The sequence below is a fragment of the Chiloscyllium plagiosum genome, chromosome 42 (genome assembly GCF_004010195.1).
Source record: "Chiloscyllium plagiosum isolate BGI_BamShark_2017 chromosome 42, ASM401019v2, whole genome shotgun sequence".
NCBI classification, from domain to species: Eukaryota; Metazoa; Chordata; class Chondrichthyes; order Orectolobiformes; family Hemiscylliidae; genus Chiloscyllium; species Chiloscyllium plagiosum.
In genome coordinates this window covers 14,296,051-14,313,172 of record NC_057751.1, presented here as the reverse complement: position 1 = coordinate 14,313,172, position 17,122 = coordinate 14,296,051, and the positions used below count along the sequence as shown (strand labels likewise).

The following is a 17,122-nucleotide window of genomic DNA, read 5'->3' as shown; positions in this document are numbered from 1 at the left end:
TTAAGCACCTACACTCCACAGACTGCACTCTTGCGGACTGCATGAAGTCCTCATTAGAAATGTAAATAGTCACAATGCATCGACTTTTGGTCTTGATCCTGGAGCATAAACTGCTAAACTCTTCAGACTCCCTCTATTCCTGATGAAGGGCTTTTGCCCGAAACTTCGATTTTCCTGCTCCTCGGATGCTGCCTGACCTGCTGTGCTTTTCCAGCACCACTCTGATCTAAACTCTGGCTTCCAGCATCTGCAGTCCTCACTTTTGCCTCGACTCCTGAACATGACTGTGCCATCAGCTGCTTCTCAAACTCACAAAACTGAGAGGAGTACAAACAATTCGTTGTGTATCAAAAATAAATGTCGCATCCTGTTGAAGCCATGAAGAAGGTGAGCAGAACAGAGACTTAACCTGTTGCACCAAAAACCTTTGGTTACTAATTTTAAACCTACTGCTAATCTACAACTGAAGACTTCTGGCCTGCAGCATTTTAAGGGCTTTTCTCTCAACATTAATCTCTCACTCATTAGTGAAAACTGACACTGCTCTGACTCAGACTCAAAAAAAAGCTGTCAGGAACTACTCTTGTTGAGGTATGTGGCTGTTCGAGGGTAATTTGAGGTAAACTGGGCATTTTCAGGTCTGAAAGTGGTGGCCTGATTGACATCAAAATGCCAAAAATGCAAACTATTTCAATATCTGCTACTATGAAGTGGCCACACAATTGGCCTTACTAAAACAACACTGCTATCTATTGCAAAAGACTTCCTGTTTACCATAAATTAAGGTCATGTCGGAATTCCAGTGCTGAAGATGCCTGTTACATTGGCCATGCAATCCAATCTTTGGCTGATTAAATCAATCATCATGGTTCCTCCCTTCTTCGTACCAGATGAAGTATAGAACATAGTGAACCAGGTTTACAAGGCCCAAATGTATCTGCTGTTGGATGAGATTCTATGGCTGGGCAGGACTTGAGATGTTGAGTCACACAACATGAAACAGATCCTTCCGTCCAACCAGTCCATTCCAATCATAATCCAAACTTAACTAGCCCCACCTTCCCGCTCATGCCTGTATCCCTCCAAACCTTTCCTATTCATGTAGTCGTCTAAATATCTTTTAAACATTCTAATTGTACTCACATCTTCCACTTCCTCAGGAAGTTTTTTCCACACGTGAATCATCCTCTATGTAAAAAAAATCTGTCCCATGTTGTTTTTAAATCTCTCTCCTCTCACCTTGTCTGTTTTAATAGTTACTCTAACCACTAACTTAAGATAACCCATCAAGCTTGCATTGTGGTCATTAACATTTACTGGAAGTGACATAAAATCACAGGGACCCCTTCTCTACAACAGAAGGAATAGGTTCATCCGGTCCCAATATTTTGCAGACCCAGTTGCCTCACGGTGGCGGCAGTGGTGATGACCTTAATATTTCAACATTCCCTCAAGATCGAGAGGTGCCAGAGGATTGGAGAGTAAACATAACACCATTATTAAACAAAAGGTGGAAAGGCAGTTTCAGCAATGATAGGCTAAGACGGTTTAATATCTATGATGGACAAGGTTTTACAATTGGTTGGGATGGAGTCAATGGACACTTGCAGTTCATGAAGAATATCCAGCACATATTTTCCAAGGCATATCTTGCCTTGATTGATCTCACTGAATTTTTTGATGACCAGAGAATGGACTGAAGAAAGGCTGTGAATGATGTCTGCATGAATTTTACCAAGCACCATCTAAAAGGATGTTCAACACAGAGGCTTAAGGTATAGGAACAGCAATGTACAAGTGGACTTTCGAAATGTCTTATGGACAGAAAACACCAAGTTCAGACTGGAAGGTGGGAGACTGTGGTGTTTCCCAAAGGTCTCCTGCATTTTTAAAAAATACATGAATATACTTGGATTCTGGAATGCAGAGACAAATTACAATATTTACTTGTGATACCAAACTTGGAGGAATAAGGAGGATTCCAATTGTCTACAACAGGGCATCAAGATAACGGACAGACATGCTGGGATTTAATATAGAGACTACAGCATAATACATCTTGGCAGAAGCGATTGGAAAGGCAATATAAACCTAACAGTGCAGCTGTAAAGAGTGTGCAGGAACAGAGGGGCCTGGGGCTGCATATCCATCAAACCTTGAAGATTGCAGGGCACAACGAGAGTGGTTTGCAAAGCTTGGGGGATCTTGGGCTTCAAACACAAAGGCATCAATGCCAGAAGTAGAAGTGATGAGCAGATAAAGCTCTGGTTAGGCCCCATTCATAAATGCTGAACTCATTTCTGCTTACCTCATTCATGAAAGATGAGAGGGCTTTCAGTAAGATCCCAAGGATGGAAGCACAGGGAGGCTGAGAAGCCTGAGCTTGTTCATCTTGGAGCCATTTTATCGAGGTATCAATTAACATATCAATTTCAGGAAAGTGATTAATCTTCACATCTTTCTGCTGTGTCTCAATGCTTTACTTATTCAACCACACTTCAAAAAAAAAACAGAGTATTGTTATAAAGTCAAAGTCACCTCACCCCAATGTTAAACTTGGGACCACGATTCAGATGTGAGCACCTGAACGGAGTCCACAATTTCAGTTGAGTGAGACTTTCTGCTCCAGGGAGTGTCATGCCACATTGTTCTGGTGTCAGGCTGTGATCTGACATCAATCGCAAGCTGCACTCATTTGGTTGCAGCATTACTGCAAGTAACAGCATGTTGCATCGCTGGTAGAGGGTAGTTCAGTGAGTCAACAGCATTGATAACTTGCAGAGCTATGATAAAGAATGGCAAAAAAATAAATTGATGGTAAACCTGCCCTGCACAACAATTTAACCCATTCCTCTTCATTATATACCCTGTGAAGTAACTAAGAAATACTCATCCAAACTCCATCGGCAATCCCTCTTCCGTCTATCTCTCTATTGTTGCTTCAGCTTTACATTAATGGATTTATTAGAGGAATAAAGCTGTATATCCAGGTTTGCACACAACACCAAGTTAGCAAGCAAACGAAGGTGCACAGACAGGACAGCGAAGGTACAAACACTCACAGACAAACCAAGTGCACAAACCTCGATCACTGTGTTCAAGTGAATCCGAAAACAAAAACGCTCCAATACAACCTCTGAATGAGTCTAGGGATATGGGTCTTCATGGGTACAAATCACTCAAATGCAGCGTGTTAGACCAAACATCCATAAAGAGAACAAAGACAATGATGGATATTTCAACAGGCTAAAATATAAAAGCTTTGCTTCAGTTGCTCAGAACCCTGGATGGAACTCAACTAAAGTACTATGTTCAGTTTTACACACACATACCTCAGGCAAGGTATAACAGCCCATCGGAGGGGCCCATTATAGATTCACACACTTTTGACCAGGGTGAGATGACGTACTTATGAATGCATGTTGTGTGAAAGTCTATGCTCAACAAGGTGAGAAATGATGGAATTGAGGACAACGGCCCGAGATAAGTAAATTTCCTCCGTTGCTTAGACCAGAACAAAGAGCTTTACACTCAACATTAAAACCAAATCATTTTGGACTGCAATCAGGAAACCCTTGTGCAAATATATGGATAGGGTTGCGAATGGCAGCTTGGATTGACATTTCCAATGGCAGTTGACATTTCCAACATGGAACGGACAAGTAAAGACAAATGTCTCATGGAGTGTGGGCATCGCCGGTAAGGGCAGTACTTATTGCCCATCCCCAACCGACCTTGAGTTTGCTGAGCTGTTTCAAAGGACACTTCCAGGTTAATCTGTACTGCTGCGAATCAGGATTCGCATGCAGGCCAGACAAGGAAAAGATGGCAAACTTCATGCCCTCAATCAGACTGGTTTTGACAACACTGGGTGATAGATAAATCCAGATTTACACTTCACCAGCTGCCATTGTGGGATCTGAGGGCAAAACTGAGGGCTGCAGATGCTGAAGGTCAGAGTCAAGATTAGCGTCAGGCAGCATCTGAGGAGCAGGAGAATCGACATTTCGGGTAACAGCGCTTCATCAGGAAAAGCCCAGCACCACTCTAATCTTGATAGTGGGATCTGAACCGGTCTCCAAAGATCAGCAAAGCCTGATCCTTCACGTTACCAATCCAGTGGCATCACCACATGGGTGAGACTGTGGCATTGTATTAACGTGACTAACTATGTAAACTCAGACCCAAGGCTAATGCTCTGGCTTTCAAATGCCACCATGGTAGATGGTGAAACGTGAATTCCTTAATACAACTGCGACCACTGTTGATTATTCTAAAAACCCATCTGTTCCACTGACGTCCCTGAAGGAAATTGTCTGTCATAGAGATATACAGCATGGAAACAGACCCTTCGGTCCAACCTGTCCATGCCGACCAGATGTCCCAACCCAATCGAGTCCCACCTGCCAGCACCCGGCCCATATCCCTCCAAACCCTTCCTATTCATATACCCATCCAAATGCCTTTTAAATGTTGCAATTGTACCAGCCTCCACCTTTTCCTCTGGTAGCTCATTCCATACACGTACCACCCTCTGTGTTAAAAAGTTATCCCTTAGGTCCCTTTTATATCTTTCCCCTCTCACCCTAAATCTATGCCCTCTAGTTCTGGACTCCCCGACCCCAGGGAAAAGACTTTGTATATTTACCCCATCCATTCCCCCTCATAATTTTGTAAACCTCTATAAGGCCACCACTCAGCCTCCGACACTCTAAGGAAAACAGCCCCAGCCTGTTCAGCCTCTCCTTATAGCTCAAATCCTCCAACCCTCTGTCACCTGGGCTGATTTTGTCTTCACGAGAAGCCAATCACCCACAGTCAATATAGTTGACCATTTACGACTCTCTGTGCAATTAGAGTTCAGTAATAAATGATACCTTAGCCAGCAATACCCATGTCTCATGAATCAATAAAATATAACGAGGTAAAAACAATGACTGCAGATGCTGGAAACCAGAAACTGGATTAGTGGTGCTGGAAGAGCACAGCAGTTCGGGCAGCATCCAAGGAGCTTCGAAATTGACGTTTCTGGCAAAAGCCTTTCATCAGGCAAATATAACACCCAGCCCTTCCCAACTGAAGTTGTTAAGGAATATGAAGCACAACACGGCACTTAAGCTTCATGGGACAGGTCAACCAAAAATTGCCGAATGAAATCAGGTGGTGATTAGTGTGCACCACATTTGCTGATCTTCTGAGGCATAACTGGCAATCCAAACCCCTCAATCCACTCACCTTTTGGAAGGAGCCACCTCTTTCACTTGGATGAATGTGGCAGCTCCAGTGTCCACAATCTGCATTCACTCCCTTCAAGTTGCAAAGGCTGACGGTGGAAAAAAATTCTGGCCGAGGAACTCTAACTGTTTTCACAAGAAATCTGCATTCAAAGTTATAAGCTAAAGATTCAGCTACGACGTGCCCAGTTTAATCAACGTTGGTATAAACTTTGGCTGATGACATGCGTTTTTTTAAAAAATTGAGTTTTGTGTACCACAAATGAGCGGTGTGGTCTGTCTCTTGCATTGCGTCATGCAGCTGCTCAGACCCTAAAAGAAGGAAACTGCTAAATTAAAGCTAATCTGCAGATCTCAGAGGGTACCACCGTGGATCAGTGCAGTGGATTACCAACTACGTGTGTTACGGGACTTTATGCACAGCAAGTGTCCCATCTCCACCTAGACATGAATGCTTCTCTGATCACTGTCACAATCTTTTCACAAAGGGATCTGGAGCGGTCGCTCATTATTCATGTGGTTAACCCACCTGGGCCAAGGAATGGACCACTTGGGGGGGGTGGAAAAAAAAACAATGAGAGCAACTCAAGATTTCAAACTTTGGAGTTCAATGAAGGGGCCAATTGATTTTCAAAATGGCCAAGTTCTTATTTGTCAGTGTTGCAGCTTTTAGTTCAGCATCTTCATTCTCGATCGGACTGTGACTGCTGCATTGAGTGAAACCAACCTCGCAAGGTAAACGTCAAATAGGTCACGGAATCAAAATACTGGATGCAAAAACGTGACTGAAAGATGAGGAAGGCAGTTGAATAAATATTCCACAGGAACTGCTTTCTTGCAAAATTGCATGGCTCTTGAGACTTTTGTGGCAGGGATGGAAAGCGCATAAAAGGAGAAATATATTCAGGAAGCATTGAGGCAGAAGTATGAAGAAACCTGCTGCTCTTTGCCCTGACTGCAAGTGCAACTTTCCCTTTGATTAAAATGTTGCTGGTACTCTTAAAAGACAGACATCCAAAATGGCTCAACATAATTTATTTATGTTAAAATGTACAGAGGTCTTTGAAAGTACTTGCTAGAAAGAAAAGTGATATTACATACAAGGGGGGGAAGAAGAGGGAGTGTGGCCTGTGCTGACGTCTGGATGCACAAGCTCAGTTGTTCCCTCCTCATAGCTTACAGTCACCATGTACAAGTACAAAGGCTACAAAAATGAAAGCAATATAAACAGACATGAATATTCAGCTTTTTACATGCGGCTTGGAAGCTGGAGGAGGTCTATTCACACACACTATAAGTTTGGAGAATTTATTTTCTTAAAATAGCTTCAATATTCTACAACAAAGATAGAAAAAACTCTAAAGATGGAATGAAATGTGAGTTCTTTAAAAGGCATCTGGGAATCACGAACAGTGAGCTTCAGTTAAGATTACCCAAGTTTAGCTGCTAAAAAATACCTCTCAACAGAATTGAAAAATGACAAGTACCAATATTATGTAGGATAAATTCATTTTTAATATAGAAAAACATTTTCTATAATAATCCTAAAGTCAAAATGAGCCAGCTTAGCTTTCAAAAAAGCAAGCTGCCTGACTCAACAAAACCGCGAACACCAGAAACAATGACAAGGGGAAAAGAGAAATCATCTTTGTGTGGTTTTGTTTTTCAATATATCTGGTGCTCTGGGCTAAAACTGCTTTGTTTTTTTTTCTTTTCTTTTTTAAAAACATCTTCCCTTCCCCCTTCCACCCCACCCCCCAAAATCAACAGTATTCCAACAAACACACTTGAAGGCCAGCCCGGAAGTGTGGAGTGGTTTCGATGGACATTATTCCAACAATGAGACACACTATGAACAAAAAGAAATCAATGAATGCCATTTCGCCACAAGATTCACGAGTGGCACGTGCCAACTGCACAGGTTTTGAAACCTGCACACATTTTTAACCATTTGGGGAAGCTTTTGGATCACATTTTATTTCCAAATGCCTTTTCATAACTTTACGGCGGGCAACAAGAACGGTGCAATTGCAGTTGGTGAATGGACTGCACGCGGTGGACCTGCTCAGTGCACACCAGTGACGCACAAATTCAGCCCAGGGGAAACTGACCACTGCAACTCTCACTAAAGCTGCTTATCCCATCACCTGTCAATACAGGGGTTACCTGGTGGTCGGTATCAGAACAGAAGGGAGCTGTCAGTTGGCTGCTGTGATGACGACGTTACTTTAAACTGCATAGTCACAACATTTGCTTTCTCCCGCCCAACCCCACATCCACTGTGCGCTCAGCTGATTATTTTCCTGTTTGGAGTGACAATGTTAACAGCTCATGGATCTGAATGGCATGACCCATTTCCTTAATGTAGCCTCCCTCACGTTTCTCCTGCTATTTTTTTACTCATCCCCAATATCCTTCTCTTCGATCTCACAATCCATCTCGTTACTACCCCATGGCAAGGAACCTAAGGGTGCCTGACTGCGATTTCTGATTAGCTTGAATAGATGGCAGGAGACAGTGAGCCAGTCTGAAGGGCTCACTTTCTTCTCAATACCTGAACTAACTGCGCCACTTGGTAACTGACCAGCACCTGTTGTCGAGAAGCAATTCAACTGCCCGAGGTTATGGGAGAAAGCACAAGAGGAAAACAAACTAAGCTTGTTGTGAACACAGCCGTCTTTCTGGTCTGCTAAATATCCTGACTGGGAACCAAAAATACACAGTCTGAACAGATTTCTCATGATTGAGAGATTTATTTAAGAAAATAAACTGGAAATTAAATGCTGTAAGCCTTAAAATGTTTCAGGACCCTGGGCTGTCCTTCGAAAGTGCCAGAACAAATACTGTCAATTCTCATAAAAAAATAAAGGCGTACAAGTGAAATGGCTTGTGGTGACACAAGAAGCAATGTTAAAAACATCGTTATAACATACATGAAAATGCTCTTGGGCCTGTTGCATGCTGCGCTCGAGTCAAACTCAATACCAATGGGTTAAAGAAGGGGGTCCTCGGCATTACGGCCCGAAGTCCACAAGCGCACAAGCGATCCGGTTTCACCTACTGGCACGGGATACAGTGAGATCAATAAATTACAGCCACACCTGCAACAATATGACCAAGGCAGAGTCTGAGCTAAGTGCCTCCTGCCCTGTGCCAAGTCAACAAATGGGGACATGGACAGTCCTCACACTCAAGGGTCTCATATCTATGGACTCTATAAAAAAATGTGGACTGCACACACAAACTGAAAGATTAAAAAAATTAAAAATATAAAAAGCAGATAGTTTTTCATTTCTACACAATTCATTAAGTAAGGCTTCTTTTAATTAAAAGATTTCTTGTGCATGGTTCCTCAAACCATTTTCTTATTGAATTCTGTTGCAGAATTTCTTTTTCTTCCTTCTTTTTTCTCTCTCTCGGGGCTGGGGAATTAAGGCCAAGGCGCTCCGAACATGGCCCTAAACAGTTTGTGAAATTCCTATGTCTACAGCAATCATTCTATTTGAAATTTCCATTATGTCTGCTGTCATCAGTAATAAACAATGGCTCTCTGAGGCATCTGCAGGATCTTCCCTCATCTTCTCATGTATGGGCCATTTAGTGATTGCTTGGGCATGCCAGCATTCATATAGCTGTGATGAGAGGGGCCTGTGTACATCATGTTGCTGTGGGGGTTAGACTGCATAGGCTGCTGGCCGTATGGCTGGCTTCCCATCATGCCCATTTGCATCTGCATAGGATACTGCGCCGTTTGGTTCATGTAGGCCGCGTTACCATGGTAGCTGCTGTTCATCATCGGCTGGCTCATCCGATAACTGTTCATAGCATTCAGTGTGTTCATATTCATGGAGTTAACATTATAGGTGGGGGCAGGCATCAGGTTCACACCCATGTTCATCCCTCGCTGAACTGTCAGTGCCCGCTGCGTCAGGGCAGGTGTGTTACGGCCGTAGATCTGTTGCTGATGGGTGGCTGTCGCAGCTGGCAGTGGGGCAGACTTGGAGCGATTTGAAATGTGACCCTTGGTCGGCATCTGGCCTTGCAATCTCTGAGTGTGAGGGATCCCAATGTTGGAAGCTGGCATGTTGCACTGCAAAAGAGGTGAAGTCAGATTCATAGATGGTGACGTGAGATTTGGAGGAGGGGTCATGGTGGCTTGTGCTTGGGGTGTCCCTGCAAGTGCGTGGGGTGTCGGGGCTAGCTGAGCCAGGCCCGTGTTAGATAGAGACACACTAGTTGCATAGGAAGTCACAGCAGCAGAGTGGCTGTAAGGCATAGCATGATGGTCCATGATGGTGTTGGTAAGTTGCTGAAGTCTGGCAAGGCTGAAGTTGGCTGTGGGCTGCGTATAACCACCAGCACCGAAGTCTCCCTGGCCCATTCTCTCATACAGGCTCATACCAGTAGTGTTCGAGGACTCTGGGATCTCCATCAGGGTCATGGGGGCTGTTGTGAAACTGTTGCTCATGCTGCACTGGGACAATGGTTGCTGCTGCTGCTGCTGGGGCTGTTGCTGCTGGGGTTGTTGTGGTGGAGGCTGTTGCTGGGCTTGTTGTTGTGGGGGAGGTGGTGGCTGCTGTTGCTGCTGGTTGTTGCTGGGAGGCCTGTCAATCGCACAACTCTGAGGTGACTTCATGTTACAGTTGGCTGTTGGGGCAACGTTATTCTGTTGCATCAGGCTACAACTGCTGTTCATACTGGTCATTTGCTGGGTTACGACGCAGCTGTTTTGAGTCAAGCTGCTGGAAGACGACAGGCCACTGTACGAGCAGCTTGTTTGAGAGGTGTTATTCCCACATAAACTGCCTCCCATTGTGGAATCGTAGCTGCTCGGGTTCTCGTAATTTTCGGTGGTACTCTCAATGCTGCCTAGATCACTGAACCCACTGTCAACAACCTGCTGCGAATGGTCAGACACTGAAGGTACGTCCATCATCGGGCTGGTCTCCATGTTCTGCATTGAGGGAGCTGACAGTGAACTCTGCTCAGGACTTATCTGAGTGTAGCTGCTCTCCAGAGCCGGCATGCTCGGGCTACTGACGGAACGGACCGACTGGCTGGGGTGGGACTGAACAGATGAGATGGGGCTGTTGTGCTCTGACTGCTGGCAGTCCTCCACCATGGTAATCTGTGGGCTTTCTTCAGCCTGATTGTAGCTTTGAAGGTTCTGGCAGGCTTCCAAGGTCTCCGCACAGTCCTGGTAAGCACCATCATGCTCATTATTTGTCTCCTGTGTTAAAGATTGAACAGCTTGCACCGTTTCCAGATCCAGCTCACTGTGCGATATGTCCTCCTCTTCCTCCTCCTCCTCTTCCTCCTCCTCTTTGAACTCTGGGATTAACGTCTCTTTATTATCTTGATCATCAACACGGTCTTCATCTGAAGGTGGCACAAGCTCAGAGTCCAGTGACGTGTCATTTGTTTGCTCTTCTTCGGAATCTGCGTCCATCAGATTATCCCCTGGGCCATTTTTATCTGGTGTGCTTGTCTCTAAAAAAGGTTCCTGTGTTGGAGATTCCTCTTTCACGCTCTCCTTCACACTTTCCTCGACCTTTTTGTCTTCAGAGTCCAGGTGGCCTTCGTCCTCATCATCCGCATCGTGATCATCATTTTGGTTGATCTCTTCTTCTTCCTCCTCCTCCTCTTCATGCTCGTGCTCCTCATCCGTATGCCCCTCTTGTTCAGCAGGTTCTGACTTCTCCTCATGCTCATGCGCAGCTTCCTGCTCCTCAACTTTCAGTGCGGGACTGTGAGGATCACGAGGCGTCCTCTGCACATCACACGGCACTTCTTCCTCAAGCTCCTCGTCCTCTTCCTCCTCTTCCTCCTCATCCTCCTCCTCCTTCTTATAAGCTATGGGGACATCCAAAGTTTTCACTTCGACAGAGTTCCGCCTTTCCTCATTATGATTTGGACGCCCTTGTTTCAGAACAGCATTGGTTGCTGGAGTATCTGGACTCTCCACACTTGCACTGGATCGGGCAAGTTTAAATCCTGGTTTGCGGCCTGGCTTTCTCCTCCATTTGATTGTTCCACGCTTCACACCTTTGGGCCAACCTCTCTTGCGTTTCAAAACCACGGGTGGAGATTTGGGTAAGGCAGGCTCTTTGGCCTTATCTTTCCTCACAGAGACTGAAGGTTTAAGCACACTTTGCCCTGAAAGATAAAGAAAGCACTTGTCAGGTTCAGTGTTTGGCAGGGGGGGGAAAGAGGGGGAGTAGGCAAGCATTTGAACAATATGATGGAAGGAGAGAAGTAAAATCCCGCAAAACTGAGTGCAACACGGTGTCGGCGCGCTTCCTGTGTGAGCAGACCCTTCCCCAGATCCTCTCTCAGTATTCAGTGTCAACCACTCCCCTTGTGCACAAATACATGAACAAGCAGGAGACCATCCAGCCCCACAAGCCTTCCCGGCCATTCACTAACATTCCCACCGATCCCGAAAATCTTTCATCCTTTAGCCAACCAGAAGGTATCCACCTCTCCATTTAACAAATTCACAGACTATGCTTCCATCACCTTCTCATGAAGCTAATTCCAAAGTAACTAAACTCACAGAGAAATAAATTTGCCTCATCTTGATTTTAAACAGTGACCCCAAGATCTTGATTCTGCCATCAAAGACGTCTACACTGTCAAGCCACCTCTTACTCATCTAAGCTCGACAGGATACAAGCGTGGCTTGTCCAACCTTTCCTCAAGTGACAAACACTCAAAAACACATTCCATTCCCAGTCTGGTAAACCTTCCCTGAATCGCTGCGTACACATGTACATTCTTTCCTGCAATAAGGTGACAAATTCTGCATACAGTACTCAGATAACCTTCAATGCCCTTTGTGACCAACAATAACATCTAAACTTGGAGCTTTCCCAACTGTGAGCTGTATCTGCATACCCACTTACTGTATCCAAGGGATGAGGACACCCGGATTCCACTGCAACTCAGAGCTGACAAACTAAGAAAACACCTCTGATAATTCCCCCAACTTGTCTCCTATTCCAAAATCAAATTTACGCGCCATGCCTCATTTTAGCTGGCAAAGGTAGTCAAGAATACATTGCGTTTTAATGGCCAATAACATTCCATTTATCTTACATTGAAAAGCAGACAATGGCCAGAGGGATACAAGCCTTGTGCTGTCTTTAACACACTTCATGTCTTGATTTTTACGCACCAGTGACACACACTTACAACGCATCAACTGCCAGGTCAGTCAAAAACAGTACACTGCCCTGGGAACCTCTTCCATCCATAACCAACTTAGCACCCAAACTTCTAGTACTGTCATTGGAAGAGATGGCCAAAAACGATTTAAGAATGGGGCAGTGGGGTACACCAACTTATTTCAGCTCACAGACAAAAAGACTCTGAAAGCTGTCATGTTCTGCCTAAAGGAGAAATTGTGTGTTATGGTTAGTTTCTGATTCTCAACAGAGACTAAGAGATCTTGGTGCTTCAGTAATGTACTTCTTGTACCAAGGCTTATACAGAGAAATGTGTCAGATTGTTCTTTCCTTTCTCCAAAGCACAGCATTATATGTGCAAAAATGGCTGAAATTAAGTACATTATTCAACCCTGATGGAAAAGTAAAAAGACTGGCATTTTGTATGATTATGACATTTAAGAAGAATAGTAACATGGACTGAAGCGCCAAGAGACTTGGGAGTTCTTGTCCAGGATTCCCTCAAGGTAAACTTAGAGGTTGAGTCAGTAGTTAGGAAGGCAAATGCAATGTTAGCATTTCCTTTGCAAGGACTTGAATATTAATGCAGGGATATACTTCTGAGGCTCTAGAAGGCTCTGTTCAGGTCACATTTGGAGTACTGCGCACAATTTTGGACCCCATATCTCAAGAAAGATGCAATGGTGTGGAGTGTGTTCAGAGGAGGTACATGAGATTGGTGCCAGGAATGGAAGCTGAACAGGTGAGGAACGTTTGAGGACTCTGGGTCTATACGCGATGTAGTTTAGAAGAATGAGGGGGGTTCTAATTAGAGAATACTGAATGACTTGGACAGAGGAGATGTTGGGAAGATGCTCCCATTGGTCGGTGAGACTAGGATTTAAGGGCAAAGTCTTAGAGTGAAGGGAAGATCTTTTCGAACGGATATAAGGAGAAACTCCTTCAGCCAGAGAGTGATGAATCTATGGAACTTAGTGCTACAGAAAGTTGGGGAGGCCAAATCATGGAGTACAGTTAAGACAGAGATAGACAGGCTGTTGAGTATCAAGGGGATCAAGGGTTACGGGGAGAAAGTGGGAGAATGGGGTTGAGATACTGATCAGCCATGAATGAATGGTGGAGCAGTCTCACTGGATCGATTGGCCTAACTTCTGCTCCTATGTCTTATGTCTCAAAAAGCTTTCGAGCAACTCAAGTATATTTAAAGAGTAGCCATGGGTTGTAATGTAGGAAACAGCATTTATCTTGGAATTATTGTGGGGGGGGAAATCGAATTTGTTTTTGACACCATGGATAACTCACCCGCTCTTCTCTGAGGTACTGCCAAGGGATCTTTTACATCCAAGTGAAGGGCTTCTCAGTTTTAACATCTCTTCCAAAGGATAGTACATTGGTAGCATCTCTCAGAACTGCAATCACGTATCAGCCTAGACTTTCTGAGTTTGTCAGGAAGGGGGACTGCACTCAGTAGCAGGAGTGCCTCCCACTCTGTCAGAGGTCAAGGTGAAAACCATGTCCCAGTTTGAAAACCGAAAGTGAATTTAAGAGCACATTTCGGCTGTTGAGATCTGCATATAGTAAGGGTCACTTTGTGGGTGCTAACAAGGAAGAATCACTTAATCACTTCAATTGGCATCATTGGTACAGCAATTATCATGACACCAAACACTGACGAATTTCTCTGATATTTCAACTCAAGTATTCCACCTCAAAAAATAAACAGGACTTTCTTTTTCAGTAGTTTGGCAACACCTAACAATTCAACAACTGATTGCTTTGTCTGACTACTTCAAAGAGACCAAGTGTCAACCATTTCAACGACAGTGGCATGAAATGGAAGCCAGGTTAGGTGGAGCATCAGGCTCCTTCTCCTAAAAGATATGAGTGAAACACAGAGTTTTGACAATAACCTCGGTGTTGGACTAATTTTTATCTAATGCAACCACATAATGACTGGATTTACTGAATTCAATTTCACAACCTGTCTTTAGTCTGAGAGACAGTTTGAAGTCCAAGCTCAGTTGCTGTTCTTGTACCATTAACTGCTCTCACATTTTTACAGAAATCTTCCTCACAACTTAAGAGTGTGAGGATCATGTATTGAAGCAAAGCCGTATTTATAACCTCAGCATCTTGAGACAGTGCCTCAGAGTACTTACATTAAACTACCATCTCCGGTGACTGATTGCAATGAATCATTTTACAACCAATGCATTCCACGGAATTCTAATATTAGCTTGGTGGAACATGATCGGACTGCCCTACATGACCTTGTCTTGGTTACAATGATCTAAGACAGACTCTTTATCCAGTCATGATTCAATTAGATGAACCTGAGCCAAAGTCTGCTATTTCTAACACAATGGCGTGCACAATGTTCTTTTAATGCTGGAATGCCAAAGAAAGGTTGGAGCAGCGGTGTGTGGCAGGAGCAGGGAGGCAGGTAAACAAACAAAGGCCCTATTTATCTTCATTCATTCATTCGCTCAGAGTGAGGACTTCTCATCAATGTGCTTCTGCTGTGACACTGGCAGTAAATGCTGATGACCCAAGCGTCACAACTTTCTTTGTGCCCGTGAGCAACTTTGACTGGGACCAAACACCTTTGTTGACTTGGATTCATACCTTCTTGCTTTTGAGCACTAACAAGGTGGTGTGGGAGCCACGTAGTACTGCTGGGATTGCAACTGACCCTCGAGGCACACTCAGAGGGAGGTTAACCTTTGGAATTCTTTTCCCCGGACTGGGGAGTCAATCAGATCAGCCACGATCTGATTGAATGGTAGAGCAGGTTGTGTGTTGAATGGCTGCTTCCAGACCCTTTTCCTGTTGTTACAATTGTATGAAAGGAAAGAAATATGTTGGGCTTTAGGGAAACTGCCTGGGTAATTGGATAGTTATTCTAAATATCTGACAAAAGCATGGTGCAACACGTACACTCTTCCAATGCCATTTAATACTGTTATCTTGCTGGCTAGTGTAATGAAGGTGTGGGTGTACTGTACCTTTAAGAGAGTTAAATGCTAGCAGAACTACCTGACACAGTACCAAGTGCTCTGAACAAGATAGAATGTAACATTTGGTTGAATTCCTGGAGATGACAAAACAGATTAGAATTAGGCCAATCAGTTTAAATTACACCCCAAAAAATACCAAACGCCAATCAAGTTTTAATTTAGTCTACTGACAACCTTAAAAGCCAATGAAACAATCCGATGCTTTGGGGGTATAAGACCGGGGAAAATTTAATAGTTGGGAGGAGAACTGTCAAGCCACCAGAATCTGCAGATGCCCAGAGAATAGCTCTCTTAAAAGGAACCTTTATCAATCAGTAACCTGTGAAACAGAAATCCCTAAGACGATGACAGAGGAAGATATAAAGAGAAGATTTGACATCTGGCTGGTTTTGAAAATTTGAATTTTGGTAAATCTTATTCGGAGGTTTTATCAGATTATTGCAGAGGGGAAAGTAAAAGATAGGTTAGAGAAAGGAGTTGTAAATATTTGGTAGTTTATTATTCCCTGTTATACTTTAAGAAATAAAGTCGTTAATTTTTACTTTAAAAGTTCATGGTCTCTCACATTTTTCAAATTACTGCACGGGATAAAACGTTTCTGTGTTGCTGGTTTAAATTAAGCAGGGGGATTTACCCCGTGTTGTAACACCAGGCATGCAACTAACTCTCGAGGACAAGATTTGGCACAGCCAGAACGTCCATGTTAATTAAAATAACTTGCTGATATTGAAGGTTAATGTTTTTTCCATTTCAAGGTCTCTCATGTGCATTGACAGGATATGGCAGAGAGCTCTGTATCAGTTATCTCAAGGGCAGTTTAGAGGCTCTGAGATCATTCCCCAGTCAAGTGTCACAACACAGGCAATATCATACTGTGTGCAATGGAAATGCAGAATGGTCATGTGGTAAATAGTATGGATAGGACATAGGAGGCATCATCACTGAATCCCTACGCAGTGGAAACAGGCTATTGGCGCAACAAGTGCACACGGACCCGCCAAACAGTAACTCACCCAGACCCATTCCTCTACATTTACCCCTGACTAATACCCCTCAACATCCGTGAACATGATGGGCAATTAGCATGGCCAATTCACCTGACCTACACAGCTTTGGATTGTGGGAGGAAACTCACGCAGACACGGAGAGAATGCGCAAACTCCACACAGACAGCTGCCCAAGGCGGGAACTGAACCTGAGACCCTGGCACAGTGAGGCAGCAGTGCTAACCACTGAGTCACCGTGGCGCCCTTCATGTTTGGCACATTTCTGTCAATTCTTAAACTTTTCTCCCAATGATGTCTCTAAGGACTTTGAAGATTTTATGTTAATGGTTGTAAATCTGGCTGCACAACCTATTGGAAGGAAGAGGTCCATGAAACTTTATGTTTCTTGATTTTGATCCTTGATTTCTTGATACTGTCACTGAAGTGCCATCCCGACTGAGGTAATGACACTGACTTGCAAAGGGATGCTTAGAAGAAGCAGGATCAGAAAGTGTGAGGTTTCAAAAGAGTACTATGTGCAGTTCTGGTCTTCCTGTTCTTGGAAGATGTTATTAAACAGAGAGGGTTCACAAGAGATTTACCAAGATGTTGCCAGGTATGGAAAGTTTGAGCTATAAAGAAAGGTTGGATTGGCTGGGACTTTTTTCACTGGAGCCTAGGAGGTTGAGAGGTGACCT

The 17,122-nt window shown here is 44.0% G+C and overlaps 1 protein-coding gene across 1 annotated transcript in view; it reads right to left on the bottom strand.

Moving 5' to 3' along the window:
* Window positions 1–6,252: 6,252 nt before the first annotated feature.
* Window positions 6,253–17,122, bottom strand: part of LOC122543156 (histone acetyltransferase KAT6A-like) — a 104,749-nt gene continuing 93,879 nt past the window's right edge. The window contains exon 15 of the mRNA XM_043681539.1: window positions 6,253–11,390. Coding sequence (XP_043537474.1) covers window positions 8,809–11,390 — 2,582 coding nt within the window. The 3' untranslated portion in view covers window positions 6,253–8,808. The remainder of the gene's footprint in view (window positions 11,391–17,122) is intronic.